General features: G+C 38.2%; 1 protein-coding gene across 12 annotated transcripts in view; it reads left to right on the forward strand.

Annotated features, from left to right (window-relative positions):
• The window catches only part of LOC123590304 (coiled-coil domain-containing protein 7-like), a 292262-nt gene that overhangs the window by 151000 nt on the left and 126409 nt on the right, over positions 1–14853 (forward strand). For all 12 annotated transcript variants that reach the window (XR_006708711.1, XM_045463300.1, XM_045463308.1 and 9 more), the window contains 2 exons: positions 386–496; positions 9503–9613. Coding sequence is in view for 11 of the 12 variants with exons in the window: in XM_045463300.1 (XP_045319256.1) it covers positions 386–496; positions 9503–9613 (222 nt within the window). In the remaining variant the exon portion in view is untranslated. The remainder of the gene's footprint in view (positions 1–385; positions 497–9502; positions 9614–14853) is intronic.

The following is a 14853-nucleotide window of genomic DNA, read 5'->3' on the forward strand; positions in this document are numbered from 1 at the left end:
GAGTGGGTTAGGGACAGAGAGAGAGGGAGACACAGAAACTGAAGCAGGCTCCAGGCTCTGAGCTGTCAGCACAGCCTGACGCAGGGCTCAAACTCACAAGCTGTGAGATCATGACCTGAGCTGAAGTTGGATGCTCAACCGACTGAGCCACCCAGGCACTCCTATCCTTTCTTTTATTAATGTAGTTTATCATGTTGATTGATTTGTGAATATTGAACCAGTTCAACAGCACAGTTTTCATATAAAATCTAGCATTATGGCAATTTAATTATAACTTTCTAAAAATGAGAAATAATGCTGATGCACACTTGTTACAAATTTAAAACCTAGGGATTTCACATTGTATCTTTTTTTCATTTAGTTGACAAAATGATTCTTTATGTAGTTCAGGATGAAGTACCAGATGAAAATAATTTACCTGAGCGTCAAGACTCAATGTCAGAATCAGAAATTGAAGTGGAGAAACAAACAAGCCACAAAGGAGAAAGACCTAGTAGTAAGTATAATATTACAAATAATTTTATTTTAAATTAAACTCATTAGATGGGGCACCAGGATGGCTCAGTGATTAAGCAGCTGATTCTTGATTTTCAGCTTGAGTCATGATCCCAGGGTCATGGAATCAAGCCCTGCACTGGGCTCTGTACTGACCATGGAGCCTGCTTGAAATTTTTCTCTCAGTCTCTCTCTGACCCTCTCCTGTTTGTGCATTTGCGCGTGCTCTCTCTCACTCTCTCTCTCTCTCCTTCTCCCTCTCCGTCTCTCTCAATAAAAATAAATAACATCATTATAACATCTTTTTATTTTGGCTCATGAATTTATACTTGAACATATATTTTATAGAAATGTTACACTTTGACTAAAATATGAATACCCTAAGATAACTAGAGAAAAAAAGTGAAAATATTGATACCCTTTGGTTGGAATTTATGGTATTATGATCATTTTATAGCCACAAGACTAGCACTCATAATTTACCAGGGCCCCAAAACAGGTGAATAATTATTTCTTCAAAGTAATGTGCCTTTCAGCCAACTCCAGGTAATTATGGATACAAAAGCCCAATGGATGCCTCTGACCTGTAGCAGTGGCCTTCTGCCATAGGGTCCAATTGGCATACAGATATTTCTGAGATCTATAATTCAAATACGAAATAGAGATCAAAAGAGCATTGGGGGTAGGGAGCCAGGAGGTCTGTTGGAGGGCCTTTAGGGCATCCTATTGTTGTATTCTCACTAAAAATAAGTAACATTTCTGGTAATCTCAGAGATGGTATCATCAAGGATTTCACACAGGGAAAATGAGAATGTAATAGTCAAGAGTCCCACTAGTTGCTGGGCCTCTTATTATTTATTGGAGTTGAGTGAGCCAAAACTTGGCAATCTTTTCCTCAGGAATGAGAGATCATGTCCTTTAGAAATCATGTCGGGATTTCACTAGGGTGCCAGGTAAATGTACCTTTTCTGTACTAATAGTCTAGCCAAGAGCTACAAGTGGGTCAAGCGGGCATCTAGTACTTCTTGGGTGGCGTCCTTATCTGGGGCCATTCAACTAAAAACTAGTCCTCCCTCTTAGGGCACCTGGGTGGCTCAGTCGGTTCAGCTTCCAATTTTGGCTCAGGTCATGATCTCACGGTTTGTGAGTTTGAGCCCCGCGTCAGGGTCTGTGCTTGGAGCCTGGAGCCTGCTTTGGATTTTGTGTCTTCTTCTCTCTCTTGTGCTTGTGCTCTCTCTATTTCTCATAAATAAATAAATATATTTAAAAAAACACTAGTCCTCCCTCTGGAGCAGGACATTTAGAAGTCATGACCTATTCATTGGTTACAGAAATTGGAGCAATTTGGTAGTCATGTGAAGGACATTAATGGTATATTGCAACTCATTCCACATAAGGTTAAATTGACACTGATCATTTGCATGAAGCAGGATATAGCAGAGGCCATTGGATATGTCATTAGTTGCATATCAATTTCCTTCGGTTTGGAAAAGACTGTATGACAGTTACAATTTCAGGTACCTCCAGTACTCAGGGCTGTACTATAGTACTTACCTGCAAAAATTAATCAAGTCACTATGCACCCAAAGCCATGTGAAAGGGCAACTTAGTTATTAAAATTGGAAATAGTCTTATGGGGGAATTTTTGCTTCATTAGGCTCAGGAATGAGAGTATTTCTTTTTCTTCCCAGGAGTTTATTTTTGGAGACACAGGTACTAGGTGATATAAGTTTGGAGGTTTGCAGTCTTCTACATGCCCCACTCAAATGGCCCTAAATATAGCAGTTCCTATCAGGGCTTGGGGATGAATGTGAATGGGGTTGCACATAGAAAATACTTTTGTTGTATTATAAATTTAGTAGTGGGAGCTATAAAAATGCAGTTTTATGGTAGACTGAAGGGATACATTCATAGTAGTGTTTGACCAAGTGTCACCTTGGTGATAGCCTCAGATGAGAAATCAGAGAATATTATCTGTTTCCCCTAGTTTCTGGTTTCAGAGGTTATGGAGATCATGGTCATCTACATACCAGTATCCTAATGGCCCTAGATATGAATTTTCTCCCCAACCCCCCTTTTGAATTCTGACCTTGGCATACATCCTCAGATCACCACTGATGACATAAGAATATTCACCCAACACTTCCCTAATTTTTGTTTTTTTGAAAGCTAAGAGGTCTGAGTAAAAGTGGCACATAGTTCTTTGATTCTTCTCAATATCACTTGGAGAAGCAAAGGGAAGAACACTTGTATTAGTCAAGGGTCATCATAATTTGGACTTTAGTGGTGAGGTGCATTGGGACCCATGGCCTACTACCTGGTCTAGAAATCTTTGGTGGAGAGTCCATCAGTGTTTTCCTTGAGACCCCATTATTGAGTAACTAGACCTAGGGATTTCTTTAGAAAAACCCCTTACCAGATGGTTCAGGAGTAGGTACCCAATTTCCATTTTTAGGTCTCTCTGTTCACTGGCTCAACAGTAAAATCTTGTTTGTAGCTACTTTTTCCATTTTTGAAAACTTGTCAGTTAAGATCTGGATTGTGCCATGAACCAAATGACATAGCCTTCTAAGGAAGTTTAATTGAAATAGGTAACTAGTGAAGATGGCCTGGACCAAACTAGAAATTGCAGTCTAGTTGAAAATCATATCATTACTATCCTCACTCCATCTGCTACCCTAGATACCACTAGGGGGCCTCACAAAGCCATTTGAGCCTCTGTAAGAAATGATCCAAATATGTTTTTCAGTGGCAGGGAACTCATAATGGTATGTCAGAATAGTACCCAGCAAAGGAAAGAGAATGGTGTCAGATGTTCATGTCTTTAATCCCCTTTTCCTCTGTCTCTTTGGGCAATATGGGCACTATTGTTAAGGCTCTCTGAAGAAGGGGTTCTACAATATCAAGCCCTACAGTGTGCCCCTCTCCCTCATGAAGTTTAACAAGATTTACCTTCTTCGTCATGAATGCAAACCACCCAAATCTCCAGATCTCTTCAAGTTGCTGGGCAAAGCAATCCTTGTACTCTACATTCTTTTTCATGAATATATGAGTCTCTGTAAGTCTCTGCATCTTAGGTTGTCCATTATATCTAGGGGTATTCTAGAGCTAACAGTAATCCCTGAATGTAACTCAGTATGCAGTGTCCCCAATATTTTTTTACCCATGTGTAGCCACAAAACTGCTTCTTTAGTTTTCTTAGAGCCTATCTGCTGTGTCTCTCATTTGAATCATTGGGCATCTTGGTAGCTGAATCAGAGGCTAAAGAAAAAAAACAGTTGTTATCCTACAGAACTGAAAAGCTTGTGTGAACAATACAGTAGCACTCTAGAGAGCCCCATGGTATCTTCTCATACTTTGTGAGACACATTTGCCTGACTGGCATAGTGACCTATGGCTCTCTTGCAAATAATCCAGTAGTACCCTTCCCCTTATCATATCCTTCAGACTCATAGCACCTCCTAAAGTGTTCCTTCCAGGAAGGTATTTTGCTTCACTGACCACACATTCATTGTGGCAATTTGCTACACAGAGATGCAGTTTTTGAATTGACCTATTAATATAACAAGATTACAGTAACCAATTAACCTTTATTCACCTACTACCATATGCCATGGCTATAGTCTAGACAAGGGAGAGCACCAGCTCCACTAACATTCTGTTTTACCCCATGGAAGAGCACCAGAGAAGTGTCAAATACATTAGTGCATACTGAGGTGGGGGATGGTCTCACAGCTGAAGAAACTCCAACCTAATTTCTCCTACCGTTTTATGGGTCCCTGGGCTGGGGTAGCTGATATGCTAAATGATATGATAACATTTACTCATTTGTTCAATCTTGCAATGCTTTTCAAATGGTCTCAGAGTAGCCTAGCATATACCAATGGAAAAATAAACCAGCCAAAAATATTTCATGATTTGTTTGTGGTCGACTTTCACCTCCCTATCCCAAATCTCATGTACAACAGTAAGTGTTTATGTTAAATATTGTATTGATGAATTGGTGCTTTTATTTTTCCTTCAGCAGTTTAATCTGACTTAATTTGCTTTCAGTTTCCATTTCACCTTCTTACCCTTATTGATTTAATTTCATTTTGAAATATGTAGAACATTAAACCTACTTCAAAAGTTAAAAATATACAAAAGGTATGCTCAAACAAATGCCAGTTCCCCTGCCATTTTGTAGGCAACCATTACCTTGTTTTCAGATATATTTACTATGTTTCCTTCTTCCATACCCAAGGTAGCATATAAGTTTTTCCCTTTTCAGTTTTTTTAATATAACATTATTCCTAGAAATCCACTTGAGTGGAATCAGTTTATAGAGATCTGTTTCATTCATATTATAGCTGTATGTACACTTTTTGTACCACATTATTTACCATAATTGATACGTTAGAGTGTAGTGTATACCTTAGTTTAACCAATCTGCTTGTAAATTTGTGTGGTTGTGAATATTTGCAATTTGAAAGTGTTCTGTAATGAATAACCATGTACATATACAGTTTCTTTTAGTTATATGAGTATGTATTAACTTAAAGTATAAATAACCCAAGAAAACTAGAGACTATATATAGTATAACATTATATTTAAAACATTATAATGGAGATGTTAGTGATACAGCTTCAACACATACCCAATAAAAGTATTCTCACAATTTTCATGTCACATCTGTCTTATGGTAATTTGCTTATAATGTTATTAAAATGACCTGTATTTGTTACAAATTTTAAATCTAGAGATTTCACAGTAGATCTATTTTTTCTATTAAGAGGCTAAATTAATCTCTTTATGTAGCTCATGATGATGTACCAGACAAAAGTCTTATGCTTAAGCATCAAGATTCAGTGTCAAAACTTCAAATGCAAGTACAGAAACAGCTCCATTTAAATAATTATAGATTATAATAATTATAAAAAGTATTATAATTATAGATAACTTTAAATTTTTTAAGAATGTTTATTTATTTTTGAGAGAGTACAAGCAGGGGAGGGTCAGAGAGAGAAGACAGAGTATCTGAAGCAGGCTCTTCGCTGACAGCAGCGAGCCCAGTGTGGGACCTGAACCCATGAACTGCGAGATCATCACTTGAGCCAAAGTCAGATATTCCATGGACTGTGCCACCCAGATGCCCCTATAACTTTAATTTTTTTAAAATTAACCTCATCAGATCTTTTTTTTCTTTACTTCATGGATATGTATTTCAGCATATAATCTATAGAAAATTTACACTTTGGCCTAAAATGTGAATATCATAAAATAAAAGCCATTTAACATTTGTTTGGAATGTCTAGTTATAAGATGATTTCATGTCATGGCTCTTGAGCTCAGTGCCCACTGATGCCCAATAATTAGTTAATAGTCTCTCAAACCGTGTTTACTTTCAATCAACTACAGGATATTGGGTCCAAAAGCTGAACGGGCACCTCTGACATATTTCAATTGGCAAACAGAGGCTGCTGAGACCTGTAACTCAAAAAGCAAAATGAATTAGAAGGAGTAAGGAGAAGGATGGCCTATGTGGTCAGCTGAAGAAATTTCAGGTCATGTTGTCATGTTCCACTCAGGGTAGAAGTCTTTTTGGTAATCTAATTGGTGGGTGTCACCATCAAGATAGACATGTAGGGAATGTGTGACCACCATTAGCTGAAGAGTGCCACCAATAACTGGGTATCTTTTGTATTTATTGGAGCTAAGAGCCTGAACATTACTAAAACTTGGAATTTTCTTCCTCTGGAGTAAGACACACTGTCCCTTCCCAGTTTATTCTCAGAAATTTTACATGGGTCATAAGTCCTTCTGCCTTGTCTGTATTAATGACCCATGCATGTTGTTCTATGTGGTCAACATGATATGCAGTCCTTGTTGGATTATGCCCTTGCCTGGGCCAACTAGGAAGATGTCATCAGTATAGTGGAAGAGTAATGCTCCATCTAAGAATAGGACTTTTTCCAGCTCATGGTCTTGTGGAATGGCCTTAAAGGTGAATTGCAACCCATTGCACATAAGACAAACTGATCTGTATGGACAGGGATGCTAAAAAGGACATTTGTAATATAAAATACCTCATACTTATTTCCTTCAGCTTGGGTATTAACCTCTATGACAGTTATAATGTCAGGTAGTGCCAGTGCCAAAGGCTTTACTACACAGTTGAGCCACCAATAATTGATTATGTTCAGGCACCCAAGGCCTTTTTCAAAAGCCAGATGGTGAACCTTGGTTTCCTTATGCACAACAATAAGAGCAATTTTTTCCTTTTATCCCTAAGAACATTGATATTGTTTTTAAGAGACAAAAGCACTAGATGCTGGTAGTCTGGTAAGTTTATAATCTTCTATATGCCCCATTAAAATGATGCTAACTGCAGCAATTCCCTTCAGGGTTTAGTGTGAATGCATTCAGGGGTGCACATAAACAATACAATACATCTATAACAAAAATCCATTCAGGAGTGGGCACCATCACAATGGTGATATGTGGTAGCCCCAAAGGATCCATGCCCATAGTCAAGTCTGGGTGAGGGTATTGGTGGTGGTGGCTTCAGACAGAAAACCAGTGAGTATTATCAATTTCCCCTTCATTTTTATGCCAGGGATTCTGGGGGTTACAGTCACCTACCTGTGTACCACTATCCAAAAGCCCCAAGAAATGTAATTCTCCCCAGTCTACTTTGAAATTTGGCTTTGGCATACAGCCTCCATTTCTCACTGTGGACATAAGGACATTGTCATTTTATAGTCTTTTTTTAAGCCAAAAAGTTTGGGTAAAAATTTATAGGGCTTTTTGATTCATTTTATAATTCACCGGGAGAAGGACACTTGTATTAGCAGAGGTACCATCACTGGGCAATCTCTAGGGAGACTGCTGTTTGTCTTCTATTAGAACACTACTTGACCAAGAGTTTCTCAGTGGAGAGTCTCTTTATCTTTTCTTTTGACTCCCATTGTTTAGTAACAAGACCCAGAGATCTCTGAGAAAGTTCTTACCCAAATCTTCTAGGAGTATATGCCTGATTATTTATTTCTATGTCACTCTATCTGATGGTCGCTCCTTGTTATTTTGGCAGTAGTTGTTTTTCCCTGTCCAAAAATTTGTCATTTATGATCTGGGTTATGTCACTCACTAATTGACCTGACCTTATGAGGAGGTTTAATTCACCTTGATAACCAGCAGGAGTGGCATTAATGAACCTAGAATCTTGCTAACAATCTTATCATCCACTAATCTTACTCTCTCATTGTAGAACTAAGGGACCGCCAGTAGTTTGCAGAGCTGCTAGTGCCTCTGCAGTCATGGTCCAAACATGTATTTTAGTCATAGGGAACCCATCATGAGTGGACCAAAGCTGTCAGAGCCCAAACAACTCCAGCTGAGGAAGAAAAACAACTTAGGTCAGTCTCTATCAAGTTTTCTGTGGTAACACTATTCTGAAGGAGGGTACTATAGTGGTGAACCCCACAAAGTACCACTGTCCCTTCCTAAGTTAAAGAAGATTACCTTCTTGGGGCACCTGGGTAGCTCAGTCAGTGAAGCATGTGACTCTTGATTTGGTTCGGGTCATGATCTCATGGTTTGTGAATTTGAGCCCTGAGTCAGGCTTAGCGCTGACAGCACAGAACCTGCTTGGGATTCTTTGTCTCCCACTTTCGATCTGCCCCTCCCCTGCTCTCTCAAAATAATTAAAAATAATTATTTTGATGTTTAAGCTTAAGATTAAGCTCTCTCTCTCTCTCTCAAAATAATTAAAAATAAATTAAAACTTTTAAAGTGTGTAACAATTTTTCATCTTATCATCGGAGGACAGTAACATTAGCCAAGGAATTGATTCCCTAGATTTCCCAGAGCCCCTCTGTTGAATCTCTAATTTGGCCCATCAGGCATTTTGGCCATGGAGTTTGGAGCTGAAGTAAAGCACCACTGTTACCTCTCAAACATAAAAATTGTGTATAATCAATCTACTAGTGCTCTCCAAGAGTGGCCCATAGCATTCCGTGATTCGTTGATATGGCTGGCAAAGTGCATTGTTGGACCCTCAGATTCTAGAAAATAATCAGCTGGTACTCTCCAAGAAATCTCATAGACTTCTCTAACATCTCAAAATGTCCTGGAGTATCTTCATGCTTTTTACTTTTCCAGAAAGACTGTGCTTAATTGAACCACCTTGCATGTCACCATTTGTCACCAAGAGAGAGCTGCCAGATGTGAAGGAAGTAACTTAAGACAACAAGCCAAATTGAAAGTAAAAATTAAGGCTTTATTCACTTATTATAAAATATAAGCAGAAATCTAAACATAAAAGGGCACTGGCTCTACTAGTGTGTCAGCCAATATTTCATTTCCCCATGAAATGATATCAGGCAAGGGTTGGATATATTAGCTTAGATGGGAAGGGGATATATCACTATATGTACAGTTATTTGCACCACATTACATTCCCTATATACCATATATATTATATATTTATACACAAACATATATGCACACCATAATGTATCATAATTGGTACTATATGAATTTTCCAGTTTAATGAGAAATAACCGACATACATCATTGTATAAGTTTAAGGTATATAGCATAATAGTTTGATTTACATATACTATTGTTTATGGTATATATATCAGTTTGTTCAACAAATCTGTTTGAACACTTAGATGGTTTTGAATATTTTGCAATTACAAATAAGGCCATATTGACTAATCTTGTGCATATGCATTTTCATTGGTTGGTGTCTGAATGTTTTAACCTAAAGTATAAATAACCTAAGAAAATTAGAGTCTAATATAAGCATACTTGGTGTCCGGAATATTTATAAAATAAAGAAACATCTTCAATACACATCCATTAAAAATGTTCTCAGAATTTTCCTATTAGATCTAGTATTATGATAATTTATTTATTAATTTATAAAAATGGGATAAAATGTTACTGTTCTCTTGTTATAAATTTGAAATCTAGAGATTTTACAGTAGATCTGTTTTCTTATTAATTTCTCTCTTTATGTAGCTCTTAATGAAGTGCTAGATGAAAATCTTAAGCTTAAACATCAAGACTCAGTGTCAAAAACCCAAGTACAATTTAAAAAACAAAAAAAATCCATGGAGGAAAGAATCAGTAGTAAGTATAATAACTACAGGTAACTTTATATTGTTTAAAAAAATTTTTTTAATGTTTATTTATTTTTGAGAGAGACAGAGAGACACAGAGTGCAACCAGGGGAGGAGCAAAGAGAGGGGAACACACAGAATCTGAGGCAGGCTCTAGGCTCTGAACTGTCAGCACAGAGCCCGATGCAGAGCCTGATGTGGGGCTCAAACTCACAAACTCTGAGATCATGACCTGAGCTGAGATCATGACCTAAGCCAAAGTCATATGCTTAACCAACTGAGCCTCCCAGGCACCCCTATATTGGTTTAAATTAAATGCATGAGAACTTTCTTTGGTTTGTTAATATGTATTTGAGCATGTATTTTATAGAAACTTTAAACTTTGCCTAAAGTGTGAATACCCTAATATAACCAGAGAACAAAAGGAAATATATTAATGTGTTTTGGTTCGAATTTCTTATCAGAAGATTATTACATAACCAAAGTCATGTTCTCAGTTTTCACCAAAACCAATAATTGTCACATAAAGGATATGCACTTTTTTGGCAGCTTGTAGACCCAAAGTCCAAGGGGGTGTCTGTGACCTGTTGTGACTTCTTCCATAGGCTCTAGCAGGCAAAATTAGATGTTGCTGAGATCTGTAACTGAAACAGCAAATGGAAATCAGAGGGGCTCAGAAAATGGAAAGCTAAGATAGTCAGTTGAAGGATCTCCAAGGGGATCCTGTCCAGTAGAGTCCCAGCCAAAGGTCTTTATGGTAACCTGACAGATGGGTGCTCTTATCCCTGTGAGAGTGTGGCAGTATCTGAACAGTCTAACAAATGATCAGATTATTTTTTATTTGGAGGGAACAGTGGACCCAAAGCACGACAATTGGCTTCTCCGGGATGCCCAGACATTTTTCTTTGGTTTTAGGTCCTTGTACTTTGTTGATAATAATGGCCTACTGAGATGACTTGATCAATAGATTGGAAATCTAGCACTCCCTCCAGAAGTGGGACTTTTTCCAGGGACTTTTTCAAGCATTGGTTACAGATAATTAGGGAATTTAGGGAGTGTTGTGGAAGGACATTTGTGGTATAATGCAATCCATTCTATATACAACAAATTAATCCTGACCATCTGCATGGAGAGGGAATGCTGAAAAGGGCATTTGTGATGTTAATTCTAGTATAGTAAGTTCCTTCACTTTGGGCAATAGCCTCTATAACTGTCACAACTGGTGCCAAAGGCAGCACTGACACATTGCATAGCCCTAATCAATTTAAAGCCTAGACTTCAGAGGTTTTGCACATAGGCCAAGTGGAACCATTGGATAGAGAAATGATTTGCATATTTTGTTGGCTTTTTAAAGTTTAACAGTGAGAGCCGTTATCCCTTTTTTAGGCTTCTCTAGGCTTTTGGCATTGTGTTTGGAAGACAGTGGTCCTAGGTGCCAGTAGTTTGGTAGGTGATGATCTTACATATACCCCACTAAAATAACCTACCTTCAGAAAATCTGATCAGAGGTTAGGGGTAAATGCAAGCACTGGTTGGTATAGAAAGTACCAATGATGTATTAGGCAGTAAAAGCCATAATAATGGGGGTGGCCCAAAGGAATTCATCCATACTTGGGTCTAGAAAGAGGCCTGGTGTTGGTGGCCTCAGACCACTCAGAATTATGTTTCCTCCTCAATCTTGTGTCAGAGATTGTGGAGTCACAGTAATTTGTTCACCAGTATCCAAAAGGCCCAAGAAATGTAATTTTTACCACCTCTACCTTGTACTCTGACCTTAGCATAGGTCCTCAGGTCCCCACTAGAAACATAATGGCCTTGAGTATGTCTAACTTCTGATCATGTTCATTTCTGAAAGCTTAGAAGTCTGGGTAAAAGGAGGAAGGGTTTGTATTGATGGACCCCACAAAGTGTCACTCTCACTAAGTTTTAAAAGATTACCCCCTTCATCAAGGAAGTAAACTACACAAGTCTCAAGGTTCACTGGGATATTTGGAAGGAATAGCACTTGTATTAGTCATAGTAGCCATTACTATGTGGGAACCTCATGACTCACAACCTAGCCATAAATTGTTGGTAGAGAGCCCACCAATTTGTTCCTTTGAGAGACCCCATTGTTTGGCAACTAGATTCAAAGATGACTTCTGTAAGGCCATTGCCTGGATTTTTCATCAGAGTTGCTATTTTCATGACATTCTCTCCATTGGTCAATGTTTTTTCTCTAGGCAATAGACACTTTTACCATGTCCTGAAATGTGTCAGTTAAGCTATGGATTGTGTTGTAGATGTATTGACATGATCTTATGAAGAGGTTTGATTGAGACTGATAATCAACATGACCAACACAAGTGAATCTAGAAATATGATTCTGGTCAGCAGTCTTATCACCTATTATTCTCACTGACTCATTGGGAGTTCCCTAGTCAAAATAGGCATTCTGTTGGTTACGGGACTAATCAAAAATAGTGGCCTTACTGGTAACCCAAGATGGATGCCATTAGATCCCTGTTTGGAAAATATGAATAAACCAGTAGCTGAGTAGTTCCAAAATCACTAGGACTCTTTGTATATGTTGAGATATAGTGGACCAAAGGCTTGGCAATTTCCTCCTCTAGAATAAGATGTGGTGCCTCTTTCTAGATCATATCCTGGATTTTAAGTCTTTCTACCTTGTTTGTAGTAATGGCCTAGCTGTGTTGCTACTTGTAGGCCAACAAGGCAGCAGTCATTTTATGTTGCCCTTGTCTGGACCCACCAGGAAAATGTCATCATCGACATAGTAGAAATTTATGCTCCCTCTAGGAATGGGATTTTTTCTAGGTTATGCCCTATCCATTGATGACAGTGGGGGAATAGGTAGACTTATGAACTTTAGTTGTACATTGTGATTCATTCCATAGAAGTGTAAAATGATTCTGATCATCTATATGGATGGTGAGGATGAAAAAGGAGTCTGAGAAGTCAATTATTGTACACTGATTTCCTTTATCTTGGGCAATACCCTCTGTGACAGTCCCATCATCAGTTACTTATTAGTGCACAGGGCTGTACTATGTCACTGAGCCACAATCAATCGACTCTCAGTGTACCTGGGACCATGTACACAGGCCAGACGGAACTATTGAATGGAGAACTAGTCTCACAGAAAACTTTGGGTTCATGAAGCTCATAAATGAAGGTATTTATATCTTTTCTCCCCTAGTTAATTGATTTTTGGGGGGTAGACACTAGCACTCTAGGCACTATTAGCAGAATAGGTTCATGGTCCTCACATGCCCCATAAAATGGCTCTAACTGCAGTAATTTCCTTGATGGCTTGGGAGTGAATTCAGTCAGAGATACCCTTAGGCAAAACATCTATATCAATATATATTCATTAGTGGAGGTCATAACAATGGAGGTCTGTAATGGTCCAATGTGACTCACACACAGTTGTATCTGGTAAAGGTGCTGGTGGTTTTGGACTCAGACACCAAAACAGAAAGTGTTATCTGTTTCTCCTTTGTATTAGATTCCCAGGGCTTCCATAACCAAGGACCACAAACTGGATAACTTAAACAACAGAATATTACTGTCTTAAAGTTCTAGAGGTTGGAATTCTGATATCAAGGTGTCATCAGTGATGGTCCCATCTGAGGGATTGTTACTGAGAGTCTGTTTAATGTTTTTGTTCTAGCTGTTGATAGTTTGCTGGTAATATTTTGTTTTCCTTGCCTTATAGAGGCTCTTATTTCTGCTTTCATCCTCAAATCATGTTCTCCCCATGTGCATGTCCCTTTTCCAAATATCCTGTTTTGATGACACCATTCATATTGGATTAAGGACCACTCTAATGACCTCACTTTAACTTGATTATATTTATAAAGACAAGGTATTTATTCTGAGTTGCTTGTGGTTAGGAATTCTACATATTTTTGGTGTTGGAGAACACAGTTCAACCCATAACAATCTATTCTCTGGCTTCTAAATATCCATGTCCTTCCCACATGCAAAATATACTCACCTCATTCCTAGGTCCCCAGTTTTAACTCCAGCATCTCACCTAAATATCATCAACTCAAAGTCCCAAATATCATCATCTAAGTCATCCAGTTATGGGTAATACTTGGAGTATGTTTAATCCTGAGGCAAAATTCTTCTCCATCTGAGAACCTGTAAAACTAAACATCAAATTATATTCTCCCAATAATACAATAGTGGGACAGGCATAGAACAGGCATTTCTATTCCCAAAAGCAGAAATTAGAAGGAAAAAAGAGGCCATAGGTCTTAAGCCAGTTTTCAAATCTTGAGAATTAGATTAGGTTAGATTTCAAGGCTCGAGAATAATTCCTATTAGCTTCATGCACTATTCCCTTAGAAATCTGGAGTTTGGCCCTACTTTAGCTATGGGTGGCAGCCCCACTCTTTGGAACAGAAGAGACAACAGCCTAACCTTTTGGCCTTTGCCCTCGGCCTCTGGTAGCAGTGGTAGCTCCAGTGACGTTTAAACTACCCTTTGGAGTTATTCTTCCCTTTTCTTGTAGAATAGCATATTTCATCATAGAATGGCTTTATCAATTCACTTTTTTCTCTAAAAAGTCTTACAGAAGTCTGACAGCCTTCCTTCATTTTATTCTATCTCTGTTCCCTTTGGTCCAGGCTGGCAGTGTTTCTGCTGTAATAGTTGATTAGATCCACAACTCACATCCAAAATTTCTTTATAAAAACAGTTGTCTAGCCAGAAAATTGGGTTGTGACTTCAAAGTATGCTTTCTTTCTTTTTGCTTTAAATATAAATAGGCTGAGAATTTTCTAAATCTTCATGTTCTGGTTCTTTTTGCTTAAAATATTTTCTTCAATTTATCTCTTTCCTTTGGCATTTTCCTATAACAACAAAGAAATCAAACTGTGCCTTAAACACATTGCTTAGAAAATTCAACTAAATATCCACATTTATTGCTTACAAGTTCTACTTTCTACCCAACAGAACACAGTTCAGTCAAGTTCTCTACTACTTTATACAAGGATTAACTCTCCTCCAGTTTTCAACTACATATTCTTCATTTTCATGAAGCAATTTGGTGGGGGGGGGGGGGTGCAACACTGTTTTTTAAAGAGACAAAGGACTTATGATGGTGGAAAAGTAGGGGGACCCTAAAGATTCCTGGTCCCTCAAACACAGCTGTTTTGAGATCAGATAACTGAAAAAGAATTTATGACAACAGTCATAAGAATACTAGCTGGGCTTGAAAGAAACACAGAAGACTCCAGA

Source organism: Leopardus geoffroyi, chromosome B4, assembly GCF_018350155.1.
Source record: "Leopardus geoffroyi isolate Oge1 chromosome B4, O.geoffroyi_Oge1_pat1.0, whole genome shotgun sequence".
Taxonomy (NCBI): domain Eukaryota; kingdom Metazoa; phylum Chordata; class Mammalia; order Carnivora; family Felidae; genus Leopardus; species Leopardus geoffroyi.